At 38.3% G+C, this 13916-nt stretch overlaps 3 protein-coding genes across 6 annotated transcripts; all 3 read left to right on the plus strand.

The window, feature by feature from the left end:
* Nucleotides 1–1707: 1707 nt before the first annotated feature.
* LOC6625222 (protein 5NUC) lies at nt 1708–4823 on the plus strand. The gene is made up of 7 exons (XM_032435691.2): nt 1708–1857; nt 2655–2879; nt 2939–3089; nt 3148–3404; nt 3465–3759; nt 3819–4116; nt 4173–4823. The coding sequence occupies exons 2-7, from the start codon at nt 2662–2664 to the stop codon at nt 4730–4732; spliced, it is 1779 nt and encodes a 592-aa protein (XP_032291582.1). The 5' UTR covers nt 1708–1857; nt 2655–2661; the 3' UTR covers nt 4733–4823.
* A 1043-nt stretch (nt 4824–5866) lies between these two features.
* LOC6625221 (protein 5NUC) lies at nt 5867–10330 on the plus strand. 2 transcript variants are annotated; one of them, XM_070209736.1, is made up of 7 exons: nt 5867–5982; nt 8132–8368; nt 8425–8575; nt 8643–8899; nt 8983–9259; nt 9317–9617; nt 9684–10330. In XM_070209736.1, exons 2-7 carry the CDS (start codon nt 8145–8147, stop codon nt 10169–10171), a joined length of 1698 nt encoding a protein of 565 aa, XP_070065837.1. In that variant the 5' UTR covers nt 5867–5982; nt 8132–8144; the 3' UTR covers nt 10172–10330. The 2 variants fall into 2 exon arrangements, with proteins under 2 accessions (XP_070065837.1, XP_070065838.1); XM_070209737.1 differs by lacking the exon at nt 5867–5982 and adding an exon at nt 6347–6365.
* On the plus strand, nt 10330–11791 carry LOC6625518 (protein 5NUC). Of its 3 annotated transcripts, none has more exons than XM_032435695.2 (5): nt 10330–10532; nt 10590–10725; nt 10781–11037; nt 11097–11373; nt 11481–11791. In XM_032435695.2, the coding sequence occupies exons 1-5, from the start codon at nt 10330–10332 to the stop codon at nt 11502–11504; spliced, it is 897 nt and encodes a 298-aa protein (XP_032291586.1). In that variant the 3' UTR covers nt 11505–11791. The 3 variants fall into 3 exon arrangements, with proteins under 3 accessions (XP_032291586.1, XP_032291585.1, XP_002050100.2); XM_032435694.2 differs by lacking the exon at nt 11481–11791 and adding an exon at nt 11430–11479; XM_002050064.4 differs by lacking the exon at nt 11481–11791 and having other exon boundaries at nt 11097–11479.
* Nucleotides 11792–13916: the final 2125 nt, after the last annotated feature.

The raw sequence follows: 13916 nt of genomic DNA on the forward strand, positions 1-13916 counted from the left end.
TTTATTTTTTTATGCTATGCAAACATATGGATACATTTGATTTGCATCTTGGTCAGATGGCAAGCTTAGTTGCTCTGATCTCAGAGATTTGAATACTTTAGTTAGGACTTAGCAAAGTCATGCTGGTTTCTCAAATCTTGCTCAAGAAACTTTGATGTGGGACCATAAAACTCTGACCTGATGTTTCCTAATATGCCCGGGAATAGTTGTTTGCAGAGCCCACCATCTGTGTTATGGTTAGGGGCTTTATTGTGCAGGTGACATTTGCTTGTGTGTCAGGTAGGCAGATCTCAACTTTGCTTGTCAATGTGCCTCAAGCCAATAAAGACACAGCTAATCTAAGCAGCCTATTCCAGACACTTTATATTAGTAATAATTCGATTTCTGACAAAGTTTTGGACTTTGTTGTACAGTCATCGCAGATAAGGAATTATGTTGTTTTTGGATACCTTATCTCAGTGAACCGAAATAAAACAAAAAACTATTTTTAATGTGAGTTGTCTGATCAAAAGCTTTAAAAGTATTTGTTAATGCAACAATTGCTAAAATACAAATTTAATTTTGGTAACGTGATCATGTAAACTATATATATAAAATATATTGCTTCTCAGGAACTACACAGAGCTTCAAGATACTTTTAGTTGAATTACAAATTTGATAGTTAGCAGTAAATATCAAGTATTAAGTTATCACGGAGCGGAAGCTGTCAGTTTTCTCAGATCTGACGAAAATCGAATTTATTTATTTGGAACAGAGCCTAATAAATATGTTGTCAAAGTAAAAATCGAAATGTAGAAAATGTACGTGAGCATAATGTTTGCCATAATATATACAATATTATGTTAGAAGAAAAAAAAACTGGATGATAAAATGACACATGGTCTAGATTGTTCTTGCCAAGAGTTCTTTGATTTACGATCGGGAAACAATGTATGGCTTTGTTATCATTTTGATTTTTAATTATTTTTGCGTAAAATAAGTATATTGATAGCAGAAGAGTTTTATAATTCACGGCCGCAGAATGAGATAATGTTTGTTCGAAAGATCTTTGAGCAACTTCTGCAGCTGTCTTTTCTGTTGACATTGACACATTAATGTGAATGTGAATATGAGCCGTGAATAAGTGTCTGAGTGTCTGAGTGCTTATGTATAGAATACATAAAAAGAAATATTTAAATACAACCGTGTACTAGCGCAAAAGTTACAGTAGCTAAATAAATACATGAGTACATAAGTATCTGTGTGCTTATGTGTGCATGTATGTGTGCATTGTTGATATTTGCGTGGGAACATCGCGTTCTGTTTAAGCAGCTGTTCGACATATAAAAAAAACCTGCAGAGTCTAAAATATGTACGCGTGTGGAATGGCAGTATCTTCTGCATGAAACACGCAAACAGTATATATGTATATCTACAGGTCTGCAAATTTTGATTATGCCTAGAACTTGCGTTTTTATCAGTATCAGTATCTGAACCCAATGACATCTATGGGCTAGAGATGCGCTGCTTGATAACGCGCTACGCTGTGTCCTGCTGCTAATATCAGTTTGTCAAAAAAAAAAAAAAAAAAAACTAAGACAATATTGGAGAGATAATCACATCACAAATAGCAATTAGAGTCGTAGTGCTCGTATCTGCAAATAAATACAATAGAGCTATTAAAATCATTGCCTCCGCCTGAAACACAGCCAAAACAAAAAAAAATAAAAACCGAAAAAAAACAGCGACAGTCGCAACCACGCGCTGCTCGTATCGTAATCGGGCGCTCAGTGAGACAATATTCAAGTATTTCGGTTATAGCCGCTGTTCCACGACGTTTTTGGGCCAGTTTGTTGGCGGATTGTGCGACGAGAGCATGTAAGTACCTACGGGCTCTGGCTGGGCACAGAGTTTCGAGCGACCTGCACAGGTGTTTTTTCCGTTGCACTACCTGTTGGCCAGCTGATATCGTGCAATTGTCAATCTGTATTGTTCGTATGTATATAGAATTACATGTAAATGGAGATTACCATTGTTTTACAATGTGCAATGATGCACTTAAAAACAAGCGAGACGTCGAGAAAGCTAATTTATCATGTGCAGTATTCGAATCGAATCCAATATTCATTCATTTCTTGTATCTACACAGAGCACACCGCAATCACCTGCTAATTAATAGGTATTATAGTCCATAACAATAACAAATGTGCTTGTACTTCGTTGTTGTTTTTGTATTTACATACACAATTTGAAGTCCATGCGTAAGCACACACGTATACATATTCATTTTTTAAAGAGGCCACAAATCATTTAATGAACGAAAACCTGCGTCCGTCCATCGTTTCACGTAGTTCGTGTAGGTACATGTGTTAGATTAGATTTAGTGGCTATTATAATCTCGTATATTGATTTGCTTTGAAAATTTGCAACCAATCGAGCCCATGTCCTCTGCTGATAAGCTGTTATTTATTAATGGATCGCCAAAAACAAAATTGATTTCTCTTACAACAAATAATATGAGGCATATATATTTGATAGATATAACGATTATTACGAAATTCATAAAAAGCCCCCACTGACATTCGCAATTAAATTCGAGATCCAATTGCGTTAGCTTCGTGAACATATATTATATACAAAAATATATTACATGTAATATACATACACCTCTTCAGCTCGAGTATGGCTTATCAGTTGATTATCGTGGCCTGGATTTTGCTGCTCAGCCAGAGTAGGGCCAATCCCATTGCTCCGAGAAGCGTTGCCACGGAGCTCATAATTCTCCACAATAATGACATGCACGCGAGATTTGAGCAGACGAACAAGAACGGAGGCACGTGCACCCAGGAAGATGCCAATACGGACAAGTGTTACGGCGGATTCGCCCGTGTTGCCAGCGAGTAAGTGTAACTGACTGAAAGATCCAGGGAAAATGCTCAACTTAAACAACTTATTTCAGAGTGCGAAAATATCGAGAAGAGGCCAAGAATGGAGGGACTCCCGTGTTTTATCTGAATGCAGGTGACACCTATACCGGAACAGCCTGGTTCTCAGTCTTCAAGGACAATATTACCAGCGCTTTTCTCAACAAACTGCAGCCGGATGCTATTGTAAGTGCCAATCAGCTCGTAAATATATTCCCATAATAACTACTTTGCTTTTTTGCAGTCACTTGGAAACCACGAGTTTGATAAGAACGTTAAGGGTCTGATACCATTCCTCAATGCCGTGGAGTTTCCCGTGCTGGCGTGCAATTTGGACTTGACAAATGAACCCGAACTGGCGGCGACTAAGAAACTGGCTAATTCCACGGTGCTAGAGACAAACGGAGTTAAAATAGGTGTAATTGGTTATCTCACGCCGGATACCAAGAACCTTTCCTTTCAAAACAACGTGGAATTTGTCGAGGAAATCGTTTCAATCAAGTAACAGCGCCCGATTCTCACATAAATCGTAATATCTGACCACTTTGTATGTATTTTCAGTGCTGAGGCACAGAGGCTAAAGGATCAAGGCATCAATATAATAATTGCCTTGGGACATTCTGGCTACCAGAAGGATCAGGAGATTGCCAGAAATTGTCCGGATATTGATATAGTAATCGGCGGCCATTCGCACACTTATCTGGACTCAAATCAACCTGTCGCCGACAAGGACGATACAAATCCTGAAGCGGTTCGAGGACCCTACCCAACCACGGTGGTCCAAACAAGCGGCAAAAAGGTGCCCGTCGTGCAAGCTTATGCTTACACAAAATATCTGGGAAAGCTGCATGTCCAGGTGAGTTCAGGATTACGTACCCATTAGTATGTGATTTAAGCCCTTCTCCATTCATCCAGTTCGATGCAGAGGGCAATTTAATTGAGATTGATGGATCGCCAATACTTTTGAATGCATCAGTTACGCAAGAGCAGGACCTGTTGGATTTGCTTGAGGTATACCGTCCGAATATCACGAGGTTGGAGCAAACAATTGTCGGATACACCAAGGTCACGCTTGAGGGCGGCAATGTGTGTCGCCTGAGGGAATGCAATCTCGGCAATCTTATTGCGGATTCCATGGTGCACACCCGAGTGCTGGAGAACAAGGGTGGCGATTACTGGACAGATGCTCCTATAGCTCTGCTGCAAGGCGGCGGTAAGTCTGACAGCTTTGAGTTGGAGCCAATCTAAGTCCAAAGTTTTATTTTGTAGGCATTCGCAGCTCCATTGACAAAAATGCGAACGGTTCCATTACGGGCAGCGACATTCTCACAGTGCTTCCTTTCGAGAATAGCCTCTATATAACGCGTATTACGGGAAAAACATTGCGAGCTGCCTTGGAACGTTCTGCCCTTGTTCGCAACACGGACTCGAACGGCGGCTTCCTCCAGTTTGCCGGCGTACGCGTCGAATACAACTACGACAAGGAGGAGGGACAACGTGTCGTCTCCGCCCTGGTGCGCTGTGCAGAGTGCAGTGTGCCCACCTACAGCAACCTTAACGTATCCGCCTACTATAAGGTGATCGTGTCCGAGTTTTTGCTGAACGGTGGCGACGGATACGTCTTGACCGAGGAGCATGAACCGTACTCTGAGCTCTTGCAGAAGAACGATCAGTTCGCGTTCGGTCAGTATTTGGAGGCGCGTCATTATGTCTATCCCGAAATCGAGGATCGGATTGTGATACGAGGTCCCACAGATGCTGCCGGTAGCATTATTGGCTCTGTGGCATTGATAATGCTGTCTACCGTGCTCACGCGATTCTTTAACTAGTTCAACAAGTTGTAAATCGTTCCAACTATTCAACTGCCTAGGTTTGAATTTATCAGATTAAATGTACAATAAATATCTTAATGCCCCTATAGATCTCTAGCACAACCAACCATGCCTTAGCTTGCGATCAGAAGAACATAAGTTTCGAATTTCTCAAATTTCACATCTATTTGTAGCATCACGTGCGCAAGTATGTGTCGAGTGCTTATAAGTAAATCTGTGCATGTGTAAATACACAAAACAGTCGAGTCACTGAACACATTTCGTTTATATAGTAGAGATTATTGTGATCATAAACAAGTAACTCAGCATAATGCGATAAGTCACAACCTTATCACAGGTAGCGTGAATGATTTGCCATTTTTACACTACACTACATAAAACTGAAATCATCAGTGCGAATGACTATTCAAATCCCAAAACAACCCTTTCTTATTGTGCTTCCATCAGGCATTATTATAAACATAAGTATAAGTAAAACATTCTTCCTAACAATGTGCCCAAACCTGAATGGCTAATGGCCTATACTAACACTCTAGATTGTAAATAAAAATTGACAAGCTGTTATAAAACGACAATAATTATAAATTGAAAGATTTTTGATATATACAAACTATTCAAGGTACTTGTAACAACTTTTATATTGCCGCTTCAAATGTCTTAACTATGAACTGACCGTTTATCATGATACACCGCGCATAAACGAGGCATGTGTTGATTTTATGTGTCTGGAAGACACTTTACTTTAATTTCCGAGTCAATGCATTTGAGAAATGTGACAATATACACTTTAATTTCAACATTGCGCCAGTGACAATGATAAAAATGGCAGATAAGCAACAGATTCACATACATACATACATTGTATTGCTGTCTATGCAAATGTATGTGTGTCCAGATGCTGAGCATATTTTGCGATCGATGCTCAGGTCGCAGCTGATAAGACAGCCATGCAGACAACGTAGAGTAATTGCAACAGTAAACTGTCTCTCTTATGCTCGCTCTCTCGCTCCCTTTCTCTTTTGCGTGGGTGTTGTGCAGAAGTGCAAATTTGCAAACAATTTCGATAAGTGACAGATGGCAGATCGCCCGAGAACTGAACTAGCGCCGTTCGCGAAGTTTGTCTCTCTGTTAGCCTCTCTGCCGGGCATTCTCAATGCGTTTAATGACAGTGCGGCTGCGGACGTTGATGGCAACGGTTGATTCGCTGTCAGCGCGAATAGATTGCATTTGTGATCTTCGCAAGTGTTGTAAGTACCTTGAAGGAGTTCGCGCGTATGTGTGTGTCTGTGTGTGTGTGTGTCGCATTAGCTTAGCCAATTTGGCTTGTTATGGCCCTGTTTCCAGGCAACCGCCAGTTTAAGGTTTTTACAATCGATTTGAAACTGGCAATTGTAACTGCTTGTTCGTATCCACAGGTATCTGTGTGCGAGTTAACGCTTACCTTTTTACGATACAACAAGTAGATTGTTTATTGTAGGTATACCATAAAAAATGCATTTGCCACACTAACATATGTACTTTATTTTAGTTGCCCTTACTATTCTGCTACACTTAAATTAATTGCTTGCCGTTTGCGGCTGCGGCTATTCGAAAGTCAGACACGTTGTGATATATGAGAATTCATCTAAAAGTGATTATTTGCAATTATTGAAATTAAAGTTGAACTAAAAAAAAAACGATCTAATGAGTTTAACAATTGCGCTACTTATATTACCAAGCTTTTAATAACAGCAATATTTCGCGTCATTGTAACAAAAACGAAAAAAAATCAAAAAATGTTTATATACCAAATAATTATTTAATTTGTTTACGTATTCAATTTAAGAGAAGATTAATTCTGGCAAAAACTGAAGGTCAATAAACAGTTGAATATTTTAAGGTACTGGACAATTAATTAGAGCCCATATTCACCCAGATTTATTTGAATAATGACGAATACTTTTGAAATATAAAACACTTTCCCCACGGGCAAGAAAAGATACATCATCTGATGTTAAGGATTGACACGTAATTGTGTAATTTTGTGTTATTTTTCATAAGGTCATTGACATCCCACAGAAACTGAAAATGCCAACATAAAGTTGAACCTGTGCCAAGTTGAGTATTTCCAATAAAAATTTGTTGTGTAAACAAATTAATTGGGCTAAAAATCAAGCTGGTCAAAACAACACTCTTGCTCTGAAACTCGTTTCTGAATACTTTATTCGTTTTTATATATACTTATTATCTGTTTGCTTTTGAAATGAAATGTCGAACCGACTATTTACCACGTAGATAACTTGTTTTATGTAAGCGGAAGTAATTAACTTAACTTAACTTACATATACAGTTGGGTGACAAGCTAAAAAATGTACCTTAACTCATATTTAACAATAAGTATTTAAGTTCATATTGATGAACAATAATTTTTAACAAACATTGTTAAACAACAAACAATATTTGGGCGCATGGAGAGGGTAACTATTAAGTCATTCATAAACTGTGTTAATATGAGCTGTAGGGCATTCGGAAGGTGTAACAAAGGTGAACAACTTCCTTAAAAACGGAATATGGGGGGATTCACAAAAATGTATTATCATGAGCGGACGTATTCGACGGTCTAAATAGATATATATTACGCAAAAAGTTCGTCCTAAATGTATATAAAGTTTCAAGTTTTTGCTTGAATCTGTTATTTCCTAACTTTAAATATTACAATATTTAGGAATCTATGAATGCGTTATATAAACTGTATGAGGGTATACATAAAGTAGTATTTTCCGGCTTTGAACACATTCTTAGCTATTTGTCTAGCATATATATATATTTAAAGTGAGTTACAATGGATAAAATATCACTAATCTATACTCTTGACTAACTTCTATTATACCCATTTTGTAACTATTCCTAATGGAGCACTGGGTATGAATAGGGAACTTCCCAATTGATTTTGATTTTGTTTTATTCATTTTCCGAGCTATTGATTCATTTTATAGGGGGATAAACCCAGGCCCATGATCGAACTGCATTGCATACATACATTTGAAGTGCATATATACATAAACACTTGTTGGTGTTTCAGCCTCAGCCGGCATAAGTTGTTTGCTGCAAATGTTATATGTAGCGAATAAAAAAACTATTTTTTAAGAATAGAATTAAAATGTGTTTTCAAAATTATGAATTGGCTAAGCTTGGTTTGAATCGGGTCAGAGCATTAAAAAACAAACTAAATTCCGGCCCGAATCAAATCCAGTTTTTTGATAATTACCGAAAACTCGTCATATTTTTCTGATATCGATAAATATCGATCTAATCTCCTTTTGATTGTGTATGGAATATAACTTTTTTCAAGTGCTTTAAGGTATTGAGTTTTGTAAAAATCCTTTTAATAATCTTTTCTTGTCTTAATTCTTCAAGCTCCAGTCTTAAAATGGCTCATCAGTATAGGCTTTTGGCCATCCTGCTCCTACTTGGCAACAGGATAACAGCACATCCAATAGAAGTGAAGCCCGTCGTAGCCACAGAGTTCATTATACTCCACAACAATGACATGCATGCCCGGTTTGAGCAGACGAATGTCAACAGTGAGAGCTGTCCGCCGGAGGATGTTAAAATGGACAAATGCTTTGGCGGCTTCGCACGTGTGGCCAACGTGTAGGTGATAAAAAATACATTTCTTAACTTGCCTAACAAACCTCATGTAATTTCAGAGTTCGCAAATATCGGGCAGAGGCCAAAAATGGAGGAACACCTGTGTTCTATTTGAATGCCGGTGATACATATACGGGCACAGCGTGGTTTACGGTCTTCAAAAATAAAATCGCCAGCAATTTTCTCAACAGGCTGCAACCGGATGCCATTGTAAGAACAAATAATATAAAGTTTAAAGAACATTTCACATTTATTTGATGTACCTAACAACCGCCAGTCTCTAGGAAATCACGAGTTTGACGAGAAAGTGGAAGGACTCGTACCCTTCCTGAATGATGTCAACTTCCCAGTAATAGCCTGTAACCTGGATCTCAGAAAGGAGCCTGCCATGGCTGCCTCTAAGCATCTAGCCAATTCAACAATACTGGAAGCAAATGGTACGAAAATTGCCGTAATTGGATATGTTACGCCGGACACAAAATTGCTGTCCCTAAAAAACAACGTGGAATTCAACGAAGAAGTCACTTCAATCAAGTGAGTATACAAATTCGAATTATATTAATATTGTATATTAATTTTAATTTTATTTTAATTTAATTAATTTTCTACACTTGCAGCACAGAGGCAGCTAAACTAAAGGCTCAAGGCTTTAAGATTATCATTGCCTTGGGACACTCTGGTTATCAAAAAGACCAGGACATAGCCAAAAATTGCCCTGAAGTTGACCTTGTTATTGGCGGACATACGAACACATTTCTGTTCAACGGAGAGAAGCCAAGTGTCGAAAGTATAGACGGTCCATATCCCACCGTAGTTACACAGCAGAGTGGTAAAAGAGTTCCCGTGGTGCAGGCCTACGCCTACACGAAGTACTTGGGTAAACTTCACGTGAAGGTTGGTTCAGGTTCAGTTTGGTCACAAAATTCCTATTAATCATATATTCTTTGACAGTTCGATAAAGATGGAAATTTAATCGAGTTCGATGGTTTGCCCATTCTATTGGATTCCGGAGTCGCGCAAGACAAGGAAGTGCTTAACCTGTTGGAAGTTTACCGCGAGAATGTTACGGCCCTAGAGAAGTCCATTGCGGGGCATAGCAAGGTGTATCTGGAGGGACGTAAGGCCGTTTGTCGTTTGGTCGAGTGTAATATGGGAAATCTAATTACCGATGCCATGGTATTCAGCAGAGTTATGGAGGATCAGGGCGGCGATTACTGGACAGATGCGTCTATTGCAATTCATCAGGGCGGCGGTTAGTTTTCTCAATTGCCAATACATATCGAATACTCCATTTGGAAAGTAACCTCTCTATGTCCAGGCATACGCAGCTCAATCAAACGGAAGTCCGATGACATTATCACTCAGAGCGATCTGTTGACGGTCCTTCCTTTCGATAATGATCTTTATGTCACAAGAATCAGTGGCAGGACCTTACGGAATGCACTCGAAAATTCGGCCGCGGCTAGAAATAAGCATTCCGACGGAGCATTTCTTCAGGTATCCGGCATACATGTGGTCTACAATCCGGATATGCCAGAAGGTAATCGAGTTGCTTCAGTGAAGGTGCGTTGCGCCAGTTGCACAGTGCCAACCTACAGCAGTCTGAACGAGACCTCCTACTACAATGTGATTGTGCCCCAGTTCATACTGAATGGCGGTCTGGGTTTCATTTTGTTAGAAGAAATGAACCCGGTTACAATACGGATGCAAAAGACTATTGTTCAAGCTGTTCGACAGTATTTTGAATACCATCAATTTGTGACTCCGGAAGTGGAGGGCCGCATTGTCTTCAGAGGATCAAGTTAAGCTGAGCTCAAAATTTTCGTATATCCTAGCAAGCAGTCTTAAATAAATCCTTTTACTTGTCATAGTTAACTTATCAAATGTAATTATTTTTATAAATAAAGCCTTATAATTTGGAGGCACATAAGTTCTAGACGCAAAAGGACTTGAATGGCATTCAAATGGAACTATGGTTAAAATTGTACTGGTCTTCAATAATATTGCTAGTGCTTGTTAGACAAGACACGGGTCTTAAGTTCTCCATCGTACACACAAATGATATGCACGCCAGATATGACCCGATGAAAGATAGCAATGAAAAGTGCGACATGGGTGACGATGAGAAGGGCCTGTGCTTCGGGGGCTTTGCAAGAGTGGCTACGGCGTAAGTTTTGACCGGTTACTAGTTTGACTTTAAGACTTTCCACTGTTAACCATTTAGTGTGGCAAAGGCACGAGCCGAGGGTCCAACGATTTTTTTAAACGCAGGCGATACCTTTCAGGGAACTCCCTGGTTCACAATATTCAGGAGTGAGCTGGCGGGCGAACTGATGAATATGCTGAATCCAGATGCAATGGTGGGTAATTTGGTCGGCACATGCAAGCGTATTGCATTTCCCTTTCCTTTAATAGTCGCTGGGCAATCACGAGCTCGATGACAACGTCAATGGATTGGTGCCTTTTCTTCAAATGATCAAATTCCCCGTTGTCTGCTGCAATATAATCCTGAAAAACGCTCCAGTCTTGCAAAATATGAAGAGCTTGGTTCACTCGACCATCATCACGAAGTTTGAGAAGAAAATCGGGATTATTGGATATCTGACGCCCGTGACAAGAAAACTAGTCTCAGCACTCGATATTGAAATCCATAATGAAATACCTTACATTAAGTACGTATTCGATTTGCTTAGCTATATAGTTGGGGTATTAAAATTGTGAAACACACAAGTGCCGAGGCCAAAAAACTAACTGACAAAGGAGTCGATATTATAATTGCACTTGGACACTCCGGCTACAGCATGGATCAAGATATCGCCAGGAGTTGCCAGGATATTGATCTTGTTGTCGGAGGACACTCGCACACGTTCCTATTCACGGGCACTCCGCCGGAGAGGGAGAACCCCGTGGGCAACTATCCAACTGTGGTCACCCGAACAAATGGGCAACAGGTGCTGGTCCTTCAGGCGTATGCGTATACCAAGTATTTGGGGAAAATCGATTTGGAGGTAGGGGTCATTGATGATGCTAGAAGCTAAGCATTGATATCGGGTTAATCCATAAGAATTATATTTTATTATATATCTGAATCTCAATGAATCGGCCTACTACAAAGTTGTTGTGCCTGAGTTTCTACTGAATGGAGGCGATGGCTTTCACCTGATTGAGTCGAACGATCCGTTCACTGAGCTCTTGGAACAAGACGACAAAGGTGCCCTACAACAGTATCTACAGGGTACACATTTTGTTTATCCTGCACTAGAGGGTCGCATAGTTATAAAAAAATCCAATTAGTTACATAGTTCCTAAACAAATAGAATATATTCAAATATGTTCAGTTTTTAAAAATTTTTGCATAAACTCTATTTTATGACCACAAGCTGAAAATACGCACTGAGAACGTCGTTTCCACAGACCGTAAAATCATATCTCCAATAACTTTTCTAGACAATATATATATATATAAAACATATCTAAAATATATATCGATTTAATAGAGTTTTGTATTTGCGCAAAAGTTTTGATCAATTTCGATACTAGATAATAAACATAAAATGTTGCAACATTAATTAATTAAATGCCTAACAGCCTGAACATTATCAAGTCGGCAATTAATTGGACTATCGTTATTTAAATATATATATTTCATTATAATATACAAATTTAGTATAAATAGGTCAATTTATTGCATTCGACTGAAATGCTCTTAAGCAAATAAGAGTGTTGAGGTCGGATGCAGCCGACTGCGCAATACTCTGTTCATAATGTTTCAACTGATCAAAAAGGGCTAGAACGGTAATAATAGAAACTCTAATACTCGAACATAGATTTTAAAACTGAAGGCAATATATATAAAGTAAATACTTCAAAAAAATGTGATAAGTTGAGCAAAGGACATTTATATTGCCTTTAGTTGAGTCCTAAAATTGTAAGAGTTTGGAATCTCCAGCCTTTAGGAATATATCGGGCTTATCACATTTTAAAAATCACAATCGCAACTTAAGATAAATTATAATATTTTATTTTTTTATGCTATGCAAACATATGGATACATTTGATTTGCATCTTGGTCAGATGGCAAGCTTAATTGCTCTGATCTCAGAGATTTGAATACTTTAGTAGGGAAGTAATTAGAATAAAATATACTTATAATATAGTTAGGACTTAGCAAAGTCATGCGGGTTTCTCAAATCTTGCTCAAGAAACTTTGATGTGGGACCATAAAACTCTGACCTGATGTTTCCTAATATGCCCGGGAATAGTTGTTTGCAGAGCCCACCATCTGTGTTATGGTTAGGGGCTTTATTGTGCAGGTGACATTTGCTTGTGTGTCAGGTAGGCAGATCTCACCTTTGCTTGTCAATGTGCCTCAAGCCAATAAAGACACAGCTAATCTAAGCAGCCTATTCCAGACACTTTCTATTAGTAATAATTCGATTTTTGACAAAGTTTTGGACTTTGTTGTATAGTCATCGCAGATAAGGAATTATGTTGTTTTTGGATACCTTATCTCAGTGAACCGAAATAAAACAAAAAACTATTTTTAGTTTGAGTTGTCTGATCAAAAGCTTTAAAAGTATTTGTTAATGCAACAATTGCTAAAATACAAATTTAATTTTGGTAACGTGATCATGTAAACTATATATATAAAATATATTGCTTCTCAGGAACTACACAGAGCTTCATGATACTTTTAGTTGAATTACAAATTTGATAGTTAGCAGTAAATATCAAGTATTAAGTTATCACGGAGCGGAAGCTGTCAGTTTTCTCAGATCTGACGAAAATCGAATTTATTTATTTGGAACAGAGCCTAATAAATATGTTGTCAAAGTAAAAATCGAAATGTAGAAAATGTACGTGAGCATAATGTTTGCCATAATATATACAATATTATGTTAGAAAAAAAAAAACTGGATGATAAAATGACACATGGTCTAGATTGTTCTTGCCAAGAGTTCTTTGATTTACGATCGGGAAACAATGTATGGCTTTGTTATCATTTTGATTTTTAATTATTTTTGCGTAAAATAAGTATATTGATAGCAGAAGAGTTTTATAATTCACGGCCGCAGAATGAGATAATGTTTGTTCGAAAGATCTTTGAGCAACTTCTGCAGCTGTCTTTTCTGTTGACATTGACACATTAATGTGAATGTGAATATGAGCCGTGAATAAGTGTCTGAGTGTCTGAGTGTTTATGTATAGAATACATAAAAAGAAATATTTAAATACAACCGTGTACTAGCGCAAAAGTTACAGTAGCTAAATAAATACATGAGTACATAAGTATCTGTGTGCTTATGTGTGCATGTATGTGTGCATTGTTGATATTTGCGTGGGAACATCGCGTTCTGTTTAAGCAGCTGTTCGACATATAAAACAAACCTGCAGAATCTAAAATATGTACGCGTATGGAATGACAGTATCTTCTGCATGAAACACGCAAACAGTATATATGTATATCTACAGGTCTGCAAATTTTGATTATGCCTAGAACTTTTATCAGTATAAGTATCTGAACCCAATGACATCTATGGGCTAGAGATGC

Source organism: Drosophila virilis, chromosome 5, assembly GCF_030788295.1.
Source record: "Drosophila virilis strain 15010-1051.87 chromosome 5, Dvir_AGI_RSII-ME, whole genome shotgun sequence".
NCBI classification, from domain to species: Eukaryota; Metazoa; Arthropoda; class Insecta; order Diptera; family Drosophilidae; genus Drosophila; species Drosophila virilis.